Raw genomic sequence first — 16,454 nt, 5'->3', positions numbered from 1 at the left:
ATGTGTCTTGTATTGCAACTGGAAATCCAGTTCATGTAGCTGGGTTATGTCTGCCCCTCCTGCTGCTGTCAAACAGCTTTTGAAAATAAAAGCTATTCAGTCCTGACCTCCCTGCTGATATAACAGTGCTGCCTTCACCTCGTGTACTAAGCATTGTTAACATCTGCTGTAAAATTGCCTTGGCAATTCACAAAGCTCCTCTTGTGACAGATTTTCAAGCTGCTTCTGGAGCTCCAGCCTGCTTTTGTGCACAGCAGAGGTGTAAACTGGGCTAGTTATCAGGTCCTCCTTCAGAGTCGTGGTTTTATCAGGTCTTGGAGATGAAAGGTGGGGTGGTCTTGTGCTTTTTTAGTTGACTGATGCAGTCAGCAAATGTTCTGAGCTGGAAGTCAGTCACAGTTTTGGAGCTTGTGGTCCTGAGGGCAGGGCTTAGAGGGTGTGGGGAATATGTGAATAGGTACTTGCTCCTCCTTGCTCAGACTAAGCTGAAATATTAACGTGCTGATGGTTGATGTCTTAATTATCTTGCTTTGCTCTTTTCTGTGCCTTCTTTCATCCTGACTGGCTCATCTCTTTGAGCTTGAAAACAGCTGTGGCAACACTCATGGATTTGTGCATGTTGTGACAGTCTGTCAACAATGCATTGTATTATCCTTGCTTAAAAGATTTTACTCACGTTGAATCTAGTGTCTTGATTTCTTAATCTGTTTTTGGATATGTCAACAGCTGGTTCCTCCTCTTATGTGGCTCCCAGTGCTGAATTTAAGTGCTAAAGAGCCCCTTCCTGCAGCTGCTGAGGTGCTTGAAGCTGCTCTGGCTGTTACATGTTAGTGCTGGGGCTGTCTGGTTTCTTAAGGAGTTACCAACAGAATTAATTCAATCACCTGCATTAAGCAGCACAGGGGAGTGTTTCATTGTGTCCTGTTGGAAGAAGCCAGTTGTACTTTTCCAAGACAGCTCCAATGCCCTGTCCTTGAAACATCTTTGTTATGGCAAAGAAAATTAATTTTGGATAGGAAGCCTGTGGCCATGTGCATTCATAATTTATAAGCTGACACAGCCTTTTTTCTCTGGTTTACATCAGTGTTGCAAGTCATCTGATGGCACTTAAATTTACAACACTGGCACACAGTCCCTGCCCCGAGTGTCAGTGATGTTGGTAACTGCAGACTGTGCTCAGTTCTGTGAGCTGGGGCAAAAATGCTGTCAGAAAGCACAAAATGTAGCAGGCCAAGCCAGGTCTCCAGCATGGATTGTTCTGGTGGTTCAGGTGTTCTTCCCTGCACTTGTCAGGACACGCTTGTGTGGTGGTAAACAGGAGCTGCTGCACTAGACTGAAGAATGTCAGTCTTGCATCTGACAGGAAGAGTCAGCTAATGGGTAGCTGTAAAGATGAAGTGCCATCCATATTGTAGGTGGATTATTCTTTTTCACGAGCTTCAGTGGAGACAGTGTGACCCTGTGGGTTCACTTCATCTCGCTGTGTCTTGGGTGGGGCAGAATTTTGTGTGAAAGCCACCTTACCCTGCTCTAAGCGTGGGGTTCAGTGCCTGTTCCACTGAGTGAGGAGTGTAAGTTCTCACAGCTGCTGTTCCACCACTCTGCTGGTCTAAATGGTAAATGACCCTTTAAACTTGACACAGAATCACAGAATGGCTTGGGTTGAAAAGGACCCTGAAGAACTTCTAGTGGTCATGTTCACTTCTCTACCTCAGAAGATGTTTTGTTCAACAGAAGGGATTTATTTTTTTAATGCAGAAGGGGCCTGATACAGGGATAATAGTTGGTTGTTCTGGGCTTTGGCATCTGGCTTCACTGTTTTTTCTTTCTAAACAGCAAAGGACAAAATAACTTGACTTGTTCCATCTCACATCTTGGGCTTTTCCAGTTGATCACATGGCTGTCCTTGTTCTTGGAAGGTTTTCTGAGGGATGCCTGAAAGCAGCTCTGTTTCAGACTCCTTCCCCCCCCCTCCTTAATTCTGGACTTAATAAACATGAGGGAGGAGACACATAAATTCCCAGTCCCATTTCTGCCCAGTAAAGCTCTTGCATTTCCTGATTTTTTTTTTTTTTTTTTTTTTTTTTTTTTTGGACAAAGAGTTCTATGTCATGCCCTTCTTTAGGATTTCAGGTGGCAGCATGCTGGGGAGGGAAACTGCTCCATTGTAAACTTACCATAACATGTTATAGCTCGTCAGTAATCAGGGCTGTAGTTTTAAGAGCATCGAGGGTTTTCTTTCCTTTATCTTCCTCTGATTCTGTCAGCACCTGAACAACTTCCTCTTTGTCTGGGCTTCTGAAAGGTAAGAAATTCTGTGAGCAGTGCTTGACTTCTGCTTTGCAGTCCACAATCTTAGGCTGAAAACCACCGGGAATTCTGAATATCTGTAGTGGAAAAAAGAGTTGCAAGATCCAGCATAAAATGCATCCACACCTACTTACCTAGAACTGCATTATGAGACTGCCTCACTTGAAAGCTGCACTCCACTAAAGGTGAGGAGGATTTCTGATTTCAGGGAAGTAAGGGTGGGAGTTAAATTCTTGTGCGAGTCCTGAAATCTTGCATGTAGTGCTCTTTGTCCAGTAGCTTTGTTAGTAACAGAATGGCCAACAGAAAGGAGGAGGAAAGAGGAGGCTGGGTGAAGTATTCAGCAGTGATGAGTCAAGCTGACAAACTGGCCAGTGAGACAGAACAGTGATGTTGTTTCTGTTCCCTCTGTCCCGAGCTGGATGTGCTGGCCAGCGGCCGCAGGCAGGGATTTGAAGCACTGCTCAGCCAGGTGCCTGTTGACAATAAATTAGTCTCAAGTTTTTTAGATTAGATGGTTTTAGATAGAGGAATTGTCCAAATTGGAGGACAGTTGCTCTGTTAATAGCTGTGGTTTGTGGAAAGCATTCATGCCCTCAGCTGTGTCAGCCTTCAGCGAGGTACAGGCTGTTTTATACGTTTAGTCTTGTCTCTGACTGGTTTTACCGTGTAGGTGTGGTGTGCTCAGAATGTGCCTGTTATTCCAACATGAGTGATTATCTTTCTCCTCCAGGTGTGTCTGGTAAAACACAGGATTAGTCTTTGGTGATGCTTATGGTTGGCTGAAGGCTGGGGAGGTTTGGCAGGCTGGTTATGTAAGTCTGAAACTGCTGTTCCTTGTCTGGGATCACCCTGTTGAGCACTGGGGAAGCTGTAGGTCCATGACCAGCAGGCTGAGGCAGGGATGGTCCCTGGTAGGATGCAAACCTGGATCCAGGTGAATTTGCAGACACTGAAGGGGGTTTGTAGTAGCCAATGTGGAGTGTGTCAATATTTCAGGAGCATATTTGTCTAGGTTGGAATGATCCTGCTGTATGATAATGAGGCTTTAGCATACAGATCTTTTCCTGAGCAATCTCAGATGTTGCTGCTATAAACTGTCCTGGGATCAGGATGTGAATTGTAGTGCTGCTTGATGCAGCTGAAACCCTCCAAGGTAAAGTCATTTCTTGGGGGCAGGGGATGAGGGACTGCTCAGGGACTGTGTGGTAGCAAGGAATGCAAAAGCTGAAACACTTTTGAGACAAACAGTTGTAAGATTTTTGGTTTTCCCCTTCAGTGTGCAATACTTAAGGCCTATTAAATTACACCCTTAGAAAACTTATTTTCTTATGCTTCTGATAAGTTGACAGGAGTTTAGACACAGATGCTTTGGCTTATCAGCTTATGCAAGTTTAGTGAAATCAACTTGTCCTTAAACTTGAGTAAAGCACTCTTTCAAAATCTGAGTATCAATGCTTTCCATGGGGCAGAGGTAACTATGCTGCAAGTAAACTGCCTGCTCCTGAGCTCCAACTGCAAGGTTCTGCAGTTTGAGGTGCATATGAAGGAGCTCGGATCCTTCTTCACCAAAACTGCTCTGACACTGAACTTCCTTTCCTGTGGCTGTTCTGTCCATGAACTCAGTCCCTCAGTCCAGGTGTTCTGTGCTCAGCCTTTGAGGCTGCATGACAGGAGGGACTTGGCAAATAAAGGTTCTTCACAGAGAGCACTTTGCTGCTGACAAAGCACCCTGGAGTCCAACTCCTGGAAGGAGCAGAAGCTTGAAATGCACCGTCTGCCTGCTGGTCCTGCAGACCTTGGTCTGCTCTTGGTCACAAGGGAGGTAACTTTATTTCTGGCCAGCTGCCTTCATGCAAGGATTGCTCCCAGTCTTATGCCAGAATAATATCCTCCATGTAAATCCTGTCTTGATGTAGAACTGTCAGGAACTAGACATAGGGAATCTGGGTGAGGAGGGATGTGACTTTCCCATGTACTTCCTCAAGTTTTGATGGGTACTTTCCCCTTTTACTGCAGATGCTGGGAATAGGGTTAGATAAGACGTAGCAAATTCCAGCTTCTGTAAAGGTGGCCCCTTGTTTTATTGTTCCTCTTTGAGACTTGAATGGGGTCTCCACTGCTGCCAGGAGGAGTGGGGACTTGCTGTGAATGTCCTTTTCTTCCTCCAGTGACCCTGTCATTGTTACTGGAAGGCAGGAGATTTCCTGCTCCACCCTGTGGGGGTTTAATTGCTGACACTGAGCTGTAATAGATTCTCATGGGACACTCAGGATTTTTTTTTTTTTTAGCTGTCTTGTAGGTGCACAATGTAAAGGGGGATTTCCTACCCCATGTAGCTGGTAAGCAGCCTTATGGAGCCAGCTGTGCTAATTTCTTTTTGGTTTCCTTCCTACCTATCCTGAGATACAAATCAAAAGTGAGCACAAGGGTCATTTCTTGTGAGGAAAGAATTAGACATTTTCTGGATTGAGCATCCTTTACACTTAAATTCATGTGAGTTTTGAAGTGACTGATAGATCAGTACTTGTTCTCCTGAACTTTGCTAGAAAGTATGATGTGATATTACTGGTTTTTCATCATCATTAGAATGAATTACAAAGACTTCATGTTCTTTTGTGTTACCTTTGAATTGGGGAATTTTGTGAGCTCAGTTATCCATGGATCAGTCAGTTATCCATGGTTCAGTCAGGCTTCTGGGCTTTCTGTGGCTTGTTGAGAGGAGCGTGCTCAAAGTTTCATCTGGAAGTTGGAAGGACAGAATATGCACTGCCATAAGGCCTCTGCTTCCCAGAACCTTTTGCTTTCCTTTATGGCACTTAAATCCCAGCTGAGATGAACTCTAGGTGGGAATGGTTGGTCAGGGAAGTGGATTCTTCCAAGTATGTTCCCCCCTTCCTCTTTTTCTGAAGTAAATAAGGCAAAAACCCAGCTGTTATAGTGTTTCAGTACTGAATCTATCAGAGGGCAAGTAACTAATCTTTCCCAAGAGAATTAACTCAAAGGGAGGAAGCCAAAAGTACTTACAGGGAAGGAAAGGTCATGATATTGGGCAATGTTTTTTCTCTTTTCCAGCTTGCTTTATGAATGTGTTGATGAGTTGCATCAATTAAGTGGTTCTGGGAAATATAGTTGTATTGTATGTAGGTCTTTTTCCTTGTCCCTGCAGTTTGAGAACCACACATAGACAGGATTTTTATGTAAAAGCAAACAACATGAGTAATGAACTCATGACAGCTAATCTCTGTGTGTGGATTTTATCACTTCTAACAGTGCTGGCAAACTCCTTCATCCCTGAAACAGAATCCCTGGATAAAACAGTAAATTTCCAAATACTGGTTGATCAAGGGAATTGAAATCTGCCCTGTGAGCTTCCTTTAAGTGTGAATGTTTTGCTCCACAAACTGCTAAGTTGTGAGGTTTTGTGACAGTTCATCTGTCAGGGAAGACTGAAATGAACTTCCCAGCCTCAGCTGTGGCAAATGACTCACAGGAAGCCTCATTCATTTGTCTGCCAGTGACTTGAAATTGTGTCTTGGCTAATTCCAGTCCTGCTGTGCCAGCACTCTAACAGGAGTGTTCTGATGGCCTCTTGTGAAGCAGAACAAAACAGTTTGAGCTGTTTCTGGTTTCCCTTCAGGTGAACCATGATTCCAGTCACCGAGCTGCGCTACTTCGCCGACACTCAGCCGGCCTATCGCATCCTGAAGCCGTGGTGGGACGTGTTCACGGACTACATCTCCATAGTGATGCTCATGATCGCCGTGTTCGGGGGGACGCTGCAGGTCACCCAGGACAAAATGATCTGCTTGCCCTGTAAATGGGTTACCAAAGACTCTTGCAATGACTCTGTGAGGGGATGGACAGCGGCAACCCCGGAGCGTAGCTACTATAACACTAGTCTAGTTCCCTCTGCGGACACAGGGCCCACGGGGATCCGATACGACCTGGACCGGCACCAGTACAACTACGTGGACGCGGTGTGTTATGAGAACCGCCTCCACTGGTTTGCCAAGTATTTTCCTTATCTAGTGCTGCTACACACCCTCATCTTTCTGGCTTGTAGCAACTTCTGGTTCAAGTTCCCAAGGACCAGCTCCAAGCTGGAGCATTTTGTGTCTATTTTGCTGAAGTGTTTTGACTCTCCGTGGACAACGAGAGCGTTATCTGAGACAGTGGTGGAAGAGAGCGATACCAAACCAGCGTTTGGGAAAATGAATGGCTCCATGGACAAGAAATCCTCCACGGTCAGTGAGGATGTGGAAGCCACTGTTCCCATGCTGCAGAGAACCAAGTCTCGAATTGAGCAAGGGATTGTGGACCGGTCTGAGACTGGTGTGTTGGACAAAAAGGAAGGGGAACAGGCCAAAGCACTCTTTGAGAAGGTGAAGAAGTTCCGCACTCACGTGGAAGAGGGAGATATAGTTTATCGCCTGTACATGAGACAGACCATAATCAAAGTCATCAAGTTCATTCTGATCATTTGCTACACCGTGTACTATGTCAACAACATCACGTTTGATGTGGACTGTAAGGTGGACATTGAGAGCCTGACTGGCTACAGGATGTACCGCTGTGCTCACCCTCTGGCCACTCTCTTCAAAATCTTGGCCTCTTTCTACATCAGCCTGGTGATTTTCTACGGGCTGATCTGCATGTACACGCTGTGGTGGATGCTGAGGCGGTCGCTCAAGAAGTACTCCTTTGAGTCCATCCGGGAGGAGAGCAGTTACAGTGACATTCCTGATGTGAAAAATGACTTTGCTTTCATGCTCCATCTGATCGATCAGTACGACCCCCTCTACTCCAAGCGCTTTGCTGTCTTTCTGTCAGAGGTGAGTGAGAACAAACTGCGGCAACTGAACCTCAACAATGAGTGGACTCTGGAGAAACTACGCCAGAGGATCACCAAAAACTCTCAGGATAAGCTGGAATTGCATCTTTTCATGTTGAGTGGCATTCCTGACACGGTCTTTGACCTCATTGAGTTGGAAGTCCTGAAGCTGGAGCTTATCCCTGATGTCACTATTCCCCCAAGCATTGCTCAGCTCACCAGCCTTAAGGAACTGTGGCTCTACCACACAGCTGCCAAAATTGAGGCCCCAGCCCTTGCCTTCTTGAGGGAGAACTTAAAATCTCTCCACATCAAGTTCACAGACATCAAGGAGATTCCTCTTTGGATTTACAGCTTGAAGACACTCGAGGAGCTTCATCTGACAGGGAATTTGAGTGCTGAAAACAACCGGTACATTGTGATAGATGGACTGAGGGAGCTGAAGAGGCTGAAGGTGTTGAGGATGAAGAGTAACCTCACCAAGCTACCCCAGGTGGTTACAGATGTTGGTGTGCACCTTCAGAAGCTTTCCATCAACAACGAGGGCACCAAGCTCATTGTCCTCAACAGCCTTAAGAAGATGGTCAACCTGACAGAGCTGGAGCTGATCCGGTGTGACCTGGAACGCATTCCCCACTCCATCTTTAGCCTCCACAATCTGCAGGAGATAGACCTGAAGGACAATAACCTAAAGACCATTGAGGAAATCATCAGCTTCCAGCACTTGCATCGTCTCACTTGCCTTAAGCTGTGGTACAACCACATTGCCTACATCCCCATGCAGATAGGCAACCTGACCAACCTGGAGCGCCTTTACCTGAACCGCAACAAGATAGAGAAGATCCCCACCCAGCTCTTCTATTGCCGGAAACTCCGGTACCTGGATCTCAGCCACAACAACCTGACTTTCATACCACCAGATGTTGGACTTCTTCAAAACCTGCAGAATCTGGCTGTGACAGCCAACAGGGTAAGTGAGCACGGAGCTGAGCTCCCGTGTGAGTAAATAACGCTGGCACTTGTGTTATCTGGTGATTAAATGTGCTACAGTGGTCTGTGGGTACTGCTGGCACTGCCTTTTGTTTTTCTCTGAGGGGTTTATCTAAGGCAAAACATTGCAGATAACTCCGGGGTAAGCCTGTCTTCCAAGAGCCCTTGTTCTGGAGCATTTCCTCTCTTAACAGTGAGACTCCTTCCAAGTAATAGTTGGAGGCTGTTTGGAAATCCTGCCTGCAGCTGGAAGCTTGTCTTCTTTAGATTCACATCTGTTTTGGGCTTAAAATGGAGATCTGAGAAACTAGTCAATATAAAACTATGTGCTTAAGCCTGTGTACTTCAGACATGTACATACACTATGGCAGCAGCCATCTAGGGTGTGCATGTGTGTGGCTTACAGCCTTGCTTGGAGTACTTTGCATTTCCAGGGATTGCTCCATAGTTTGGTCTTCTAAGTGAGAAGCTGGATATGGACAGAGTTGGGAAAAATGGTTCTTAAGCTCTCACTTTTAAGATGGATTGTCTCCTACTTCTGGAGGGAGCAAGGCACCTTCTGCAGTGTCCTGGCTCAGGGCAGCGGGAACTAAACCAGGTTTAGCGACTGGCAGTCAGATGGAAAAGTGTGAACTGTGGAAATTCCTTGACTTTTTCAGAGGGGAGAAAACATGATGGCACCTTGCTGTGGGTTTTCCTGTGTAATCCCAGATGGGTTAGGTCTAAGCCTTGCATTTCGGTCTCAGTGCTGGGCAGATTACAGGGAATGACCAAATGTGCCCAATTACCATAAACTGTTTCTTGGCTTGTGTTGGAGGGTGTTTATTTGCTTAAAACAAACTATACCCATGTGTTTTTTCCTGAATCTTTGTTCCTTTGTTTGGGACTAAGGAGATTTCATTTACCATGTCTGACAAAGTTGAAGCTTTCATTCGTTCCATCCACAAATCCCTCAGACACTCTTTTTCTCTTGGAGTTTATTGTCACCCAAAGTTGAATTGCAAACAGATTTAATTAGTTGCTTCTGGGTTCTTTTGGGACCCAGCAGAATTGTCCTGGAGCAATGCTGGTTTCCACTGTCCTACATCAAGGTTTTTAGTGCTGTTGGCAAGATGTAATCCTGACTGAGCACTGCCAGATTGCCTGTGAGACACACAGAGCAGCTCAAGTGTGGTTTGGCTTTTCACAGAAGTGCTCTCCAATCAAGTACTTAATTGCTGATGCTGTTCAGTTTTACACAGGGTTCCTAAAACTCCAGCCACAGTTTGGGGTTGGTGTCTGAAATTTTGGGTCTGTGTTGTGCCTCTGCAAAGTGGCAGCAGACAAGCAGTTCAGCAGTCCCAGCTGAGCAGCTGCTCCCTCAGCTTTCCCAGCTCCAGATCTGTTTGTGTGGGTGGCTGAAACTCTGGTGAACTTCATGGTGTGTTCCTGGTCAGAACTCGGATGATTCTGTACCAATTGTTTCCTGGCAGCCTTCCAGGCATAGCACAGGGTTAATCTGCAGTGCATCCTCTGCAGTTTAGGGTGGAGTGTTTCTTGGATGAGAGGAGTGGGAGGCAGCTCCATTTTCTGCAGCACAGTGTGGCACCACCCATTTCTGAAGAAAACATGCAATAGGAAGGCTGGAGCAGCCTTGGCTGGGGTGTGTTTGGAAACAAAAGGTGGTGAGGACCCAATGGAACAGCCAACCTGTTTGTGTCTTCTGCAGGTGCCTGGGCAAGGCCAGAATTGCCCTGAGGTTCTGACAGCCTGGTTACTACCAGTAAACAGCAAGAAACACAAGGACTGATAGACTGACAATTCCCAAGGCCAGGAATTATTTAAACTGTGAACTCAGCAGTCTCAGTAAATAGAGACTTCTGGAACTGGCTGGTACAACTGTCCCATTCTGGAAAGCAAGGCTGTTATAGCACATTGCTTCCTTCCTAAACCAATACTTGTCCCTTAAATAACACTATTATTTTCCAGAGTCTGTGATCATTTGATTGCATGTTGCTGTTTGCAAAACACTCCAGTACCAGTAACAATGACTGCATTGAACTGTCTTTAATTGGTCTGGTCTCATCTTGGCTTTTCCTTAGGCTTCCCCTCATTCGGAATGGATTACAGACTAATTTAGCCATAAATGGTATCATGCATAATTTGAGTTTTAAAAAGGCCATGTTTGCATTTAAAGGCAAATGATAGCCTCCAAGCTGAGACTTTGAATTAAGGGGAGAATCCTGAATTGCTACATTTAGTCCCTAGCCTAGTATTTGTTAAACCTTAGCCATAGTTTTTCCTAGAAATTCTTGGGGAGGACTGGACTATAAAAAGGATTTTCTAGAAATAAGCCTTATTAAATGAGTGATTCCTGTTTGCCTGAAGGTGGTGGTGGGAAAGCTACCAGCTGGTGGCTTCATTTTGCTGCTGTTGTTGCATTTTGGCACTGTCAAAAACCCCCATGGTTTGAAGCCTGGGAAATCTTTGTAACATTTCACAGCTCTACAGAAACGATGGAAGAATAGTCCCGGTTTTCAGGGCCTGGAGGTTGTACCCCCAGAGCCTCTCACTGCCAAACTAGAAGTCCTGACTAAATCCAATCTTTGATGTTCAGTATTAAGACCAATTGTGCAATGACTGCTTAAAGCAAAGGAGCTGTGATGCAATGACAGAATAAAGGATTTGGGATGGAAAGGAGCTAGTACTGATGGAAGCATGTGATGGCTTAGGTCAGATTGTGAGCAGGTTTCTGGTCCTCTAATCCTGTCCTGGGGGACAACATCTGTCTTAACCACCATCAGTGGTGATCTCTTGTAACTGAAAGATGAATCCATAGAACTGTCTGAAAGAAGAGTCCATAGAATCATGGGATAGTGGCTTTTACTTTGGGAACAGACCTTATGATGGAAAGCAGGAGCTTATTAAGGGAGAAATGGATGATTGAAAAGTTACTCCTTAAACCTTTGAAGCATTTTGTAGGCTTGCTGGTGTCTTATGTGTTCATGTTTGCTCGAGACCTTGCCCATAACTGATTCCTTTTTTCCAGATTGAGAGTCTCCCACCCGAGCTGTTCCAGTGCAGGAAGCTGAGGACCTTGCACCTGGGCAACAACGTGCTGCAGTCACTGCCATCCCGGGTGGGGGAGCTGACAAACCTGTCACAGATCGAGCTCCGAGGGAACCGCCTGGAGTGCCTGCCCGTGGAGCTGGGGGAGTGCCCGCTGCTCAAACGCAGCGGGCTCGTGGTGGAGGAGGACCTGTTCAACACCCTGCCCTTGGAGGTCAAGGAGCGGCTCTGGAGGGCAGACAAAGAGCAAGCCTGAACCCCTGGGAAAAGGGAAAAGCCTCTGACCAACTAGCAGGAAGCAAAAGGCCATTCCAGCCCCCTTTTCCCCAGATGCTCCCCTTTCTCCACTCCGATCACTACCAGACTGGCCAAGGAGTCCTTGACAAATGTGACTCATTCAGAGTCAGCTTCTTGCCTCAGATGCAGGATGGGGGAAGCTTGGGATCAGGATGAGGATCAGGACAGATTAATCAGCCTCTGAGCAAGGGCCAGTGGGAGTTAGAGGTGTTGCTGTTCTTCTGGACAGGAACTGGGGTGAGGTGGATGGTGCTGGCAAGAAGAAATGACCTTTGAATGGAGGAGAAAAGGAATGTGGGGATTGCTGCATTGCTCCAAATAGGGCTTATATGTACCAGGGATGAGAGTCCAGTGTCCTGCAAGCGAAGACCAAGAGCCAGGAAACCTCTTGAACTTTCATCTCTGTGACACTGGGTACTGTTCCCCTCTGACTCAGATCCAGTCAGTGAGGCCCCCAGTGGGATGGGATGGGACACAAACAAGTGATTTTATCTGGATGCTGGCATTGGGATTTGGGGGATAAACGTCTCACAGCTGCTGGAATGCAGGATTATTTTTTTTTTTTTTTTTTTTACTAATTACCTTTCCCCTTTGCACTCTACACCTTTTCCTCTGCCCCTGGAGAAGGAACCAAACTATCTGCTCCCTTAAGATTGCACTACTTTAAAGGTTTCAAATCACTTGTGCTGATGAGTAGATCACACAGCATCCTTCTCCAGCTGATGTGCTGGAGGCACTAACTGACAATTCCAAAGCTTTAGCCTGTTCTGAAATGGATGATTACAGTGCAAGTGAGAGATGAACTGGATAAAGAGCAATTGGACTGTCTAATCTACTCTCCCAGAAACATCGAGTTGCTTCAGGATCTGGCTTTTAGTTTTCAAGCAACTTTTTAATTGCTGATATTCTGTTACATATCAAGTATTAATGTACAACTGGCCAGTGTGTCAGGGCTCACCTGGGCTTGGAGGGGAAACTCAGGTTTCCTCTGCACCTCTTGTCCCCCATCCTGCCTTCCCCTACAATCAAGTTGTTAAATTAAGTTTTTCAATGCTCTGCTGGTGTTTTCCATGGATGCAGTCTCCAGAGCTGCTTGATTGTTGTTGTCTTCCCTTTAACAGCTGTCAGTTCCTGTTACACCTCTTGACCTAAATAACAGGCTAATGCTGGTTGAACCTGGTGCTGGAAAAGAAACCTTTCCTCCTGTTTCTTCCCCTTTTCATTCCCTCGGTGTTAAGGAGGAGAATGAGAATCCTCTGTGGACTGAGCTCTTCTGGCTCCCTGGAATAGAACAGTCTTTATTGAAACAAGCCTGACCTGTTTGGTGTTCTTTGACAAAAAGCTCTCAACCTCCTGGCCTGGCAGAGGCAGATAATATGTAATAGCTCCTGGTAATCATGTCCTTAAGGTGGGTGGATAAGCTGTGCCTCCAGTACTCTGAGATCTGCACTTTTCCATCAGGAGGAAGAGGAGGCTCCTGGACCTACAGGTCCTGGTTGTAACACTCTGCAACAGACCAGCAGGTTGGCTCCAAGGTGAAGCACTGCAAGCTGAGGCATGAGAAGTTTGGAGGCCTCCCATGGGTACAGAGGGGGAAGCTGCATCCAAAGTGATTCCTGGCGAGCTGCCAGCGAGTGCCCTGGCTTAGGGAATTGTGGTGATCCCGTGGATCTTGGGGCAGTCAGGCACACTGTGGCTTTCTTCATCAGATGTAAGATATGAATTATATATATATATCCTAAATATGCTGAAACCATGAACAATGTCAACTGGACTCTGGATTTGTTGATGTTCAGACGCTTAAATAAAGCTACATTAAAATCAGGAGATCTGTTTATAAAACTGCTTTTAAGAAAAATGTAAATTTTGCTTCCCTTAGTCCATTCATTATGAAAAGTTTAAACGGTCCAGAGGATAATATAATTAAATCTCCATCTGGGAGGCAAGGTACTGTAAAAGCTTTTCTGGCTTCTAATAGGGTTAGTGTCTTGAAACTGTGTTAGAGTTGGGGCCACTGCTGAAAGGATGGGGAAGGACTGATGCTGATTGGATTGGATTTTGGATTGCATGAGCATTTTGGATCACAGAAACTGTTAGATGGGCTTATGCTTCTTGAGTAAAGCAGGAATCACTTCAGGCTTAGCTGCAGTAATGATGTTTTCCAGTCAGTTCCTTGTGGTGGATGTGGGAGCTGTTTGGATGGTGAAGGAAACTGTTTTTTTCCCCTCTTTGTACCAAAAGATAGTGGTGGAGAGTAATGGCCACTGCCTGGAACTTGAACTCTTTGCTATCCAAGGCCACTGGTAACTGCTTTATTACACATGTATTTTAGACTAGGTAGGGCTGAAAGGGCAAAGCACCTCACAGGAGTTTCACTGGGCTCCCAGGAGCAAAGGGATTTCTCCTGGATGTCTGGATAGCAGATGAGTGCTTTGGCTCTTGATTGCAGCTGTGGTCTTAGTTATCTAAACTCAGCTTTGCACAGCTGAGTTAGAAGTCTCTCTAAGCAGCTCCTGAAAGTGCTGCAGTGCTTCTAGAAGCTTGCAAGGCTCCTGACCTGCTGTGGATCCCAGCAGAACAGGGGAACACCAGTCACAGAGCTCAGACTGCCCTGGGCTGAGCTCCGAGGCCAGCCAGTATTGATCATGCATGAAAACACCAGCTTTGTGCTGCTCTTGCAATATTCCAAGCTTAACTTTTTTGGTTATGGCTGCCAGGGCTTGAGAACTACCTGTGTGGCAAAATTGGGATGAGCAATCTGGTGACATTTTGTACCATAAACAGGGGTGGCACAAATCCATTGTCACTCTGAAAGAGCAATATGAGTTATTTACTCCTGATCTGTGCTGCTTGGTCTCCCTTAAAGAGCTACTGATTCCAGAGTATTTCTCTTGTATGATGAGGTGGAAAAAGCTTTAAAACTTCCAAGGACAGAGTCTAAGACCATGAGTCCTGAACATGCTAATGACTGAGGACTGCTGCAAAACTTGTCTGGTTTGCTCAGTCTGTGAGGGATGGGCTCACATCAACAATCCTCCCTCACTTGCAGGTATTCAATCAGTGAATATTCCCTATTTTCCCTTAAGTTTCCATCAAACTGAAGATTAGGGGGTTTATTTCTGACACTGTGTGTTCACAAAAAGCATTCAGCTTAAGCAGTCAGTGGTGTCTGGTCAGTGTCTTATTCTCCTGGCAGGCTTTTCAAAGCACTCTGGTAGTAGCAAAACAGATTATTTATTAGCTGCTAAACCATACAGCAACTTGAATTAAACCCACCTGTTTCCTTAATAGCACTTCTGAGCTGAACAAGTTCTTGGAGATCACAAACAGGCTCATCCCGTGTTAGCATCCAAGGTTAGTAACGTGCACTTTACCTTTCCTGCTAAATAACCCAAAAAGTGATAAATTGCAACTAATTCTTTTGAACCAGCTGAAAAGCAAGGAATACCAAACCTATGAATTGTGTTAACTCGTGCTGTACTCTGACACTCTGCACTGGAATGTGAGCTGAAGTTGTTCTGTGTTTCAGATGCTTTCTGATTTTATTATTTGATCCCCAGTTAATTCAGCAGCTGGAAGTGATTTACTGTGCCAGTCTCAGTGGATAAATAGCTGTTACAGGTATCTTTCACAATGTGCTGTTGTTGGTATTAATTGTCACTTCCTGATAATATCCTACCTCATTTGTTATTTTTTCTTATTACCATTTATATGCTCCATTTAGCTCACTCCATTTTAATTAAAGTTCTTGGTGTTCACTACCATAAATAGTATTAAGTGGCTTTCTGTTGCTGAACCATACTGAAGTCCTTTTTTTTTTTTTTCCCCCCCTCTTTAACAATTAATTCTAGGAATTTTGAGAACAATAGCACATCCTTTACAGAGGATGAGCTGTATGGAAAAAAGTTCCAAATATTATTGATTCCCCAGCTGTGACATTGTTTCCTTTCCTTACCTTTTCCCTGCTTTTGAATGGTTTGAGTTCTTTGGATTTTTAAAATATTTTTAGTCTTCCTTCAGGGGAGGAGTAACTTTTTCCCCCTCATTAGTATCTGTGCCTTCTCTAGAGATCTGTTCATGTAAGGTCTCCCCAGGGGCAGCTGCTCCCTCGGGTGTGTTCCCTTGGATTTTTTCCTTTCAACCACGGAGAGATTTCTTGATTTCTGGTGTGATTTCCCACTGCCAAACAATATTGTCATACTGTAAGTCATCTGCTCTGAAAGCTGCCCGAGGTAAGGCTGTGGGGATGCTGAATAGGAAGATTATTCCATTTTAACCCCGCTGTTTGGCCACACAGTGGATTGTGGAGTTTTCCAGAGCAAGTGCAAAACCAAGTGAGTTTTTAGTCCTACCTGTGTTCTGACAGTGCAGGAAGCACAATTGGAAGAGGGCAGGAATATTGTGTGTGTGTGTCCCTCCCCTCCAGGAGGTGGGTTAATACTCCACTGCTTTGGCAGCATGAAACCCTCCAGAAATCTCTCCAAAATCCTGTTTCAAAAGTAGCTGCACTTGAATTGCTGGACCCCAACAGCAAAGGGGTGAACTTTGTGTGAGTTCATACAAAGGCTTAATTTAGGATTCCTGGAATTTCCCATCCCTCCCTCCCTCTGTTTTCCTTTAAAGGAGTTTTATTGAACAATGGGGGAATTTTTTCTAGAGGAGACTTATTGAGAAGGGGGCTACTGAGCCTGAGTCATCTTTCCAGCTGACAGATGTGCCCATTGCAGTAAGACACCACTCATGGCTTAAACATGGCTCGCTCCCATTGTGGAAATGCAGGAGCAGTGCTGTGGTTTGGCATCTGAGACCTGCAACTCGGTGTAACATTTCAGAATCATGACATTCACTTTGTACCTGGGGTTGTTTGGGCAGCTGATCAGCAGCACCTTCCCTGGGGGCACTGAAGCTGCCCTTGTTTGCTCTGAAAGACTTGTACGACTGGACACTTTAACAGAATAAAAGTTGTAAGTTTTAA

The 16,454-nt window shown here is 45.4% G+C and overlaps 1 protein-coding gene across 5 annotated transcripts in view; it reads left to right on the top strand.

Annotated features, from left to right (window-relative positions):
- The window catches only part of LRRC8A (leucine rich repeat containing 8 VRAC subunit A), a 19,433-nt gene extending 2,979 nt beyond the window's left edge, over positions 1–16,454 (top strand). For 4 of the 5 annotated variants that reach the window (XM_051808198.1, XM_051808197.1, XM_051808200.1 and 1 more), the window contains exons 3-4: positions 5,951–8,114; positions 11,163–16,454. In XM_051808198.1, coding sequence (XP_051664158.1) covers positions 5,958–8,114; positions 11,163–11,438 — 2,433 coding nt within the window. In that variant the 5' untranslated portion in view covers positions 5,951–5,957 and the 3' untranslated portion in view covers positions 11,439–16,454. The remainder of the gene's footprint in view (positions 1–5,950; positions 8,115–11,162) is intronic. The other variant, XR_007907803.1, reaches the window with a different exon arrangement.

This window comes from Manacus candei, unplaced genomic scaffold (genome assembly GCF_025592945.1).
Source record: "Manacus candei isolate 608988 ecotype Guabito, Panama unplaced genomic scaffold, ASM2559294v1 h1tg000071l, whole genome shotgun sequence".
NCBI lineage: Eukaryota > Metazoa > Chordata > Aves > Passeriformes > Pipridae > Manacus > Manacus candei.
This window is presented reverse-complemented; position numbering and strand designations above follow the sequence as displayed.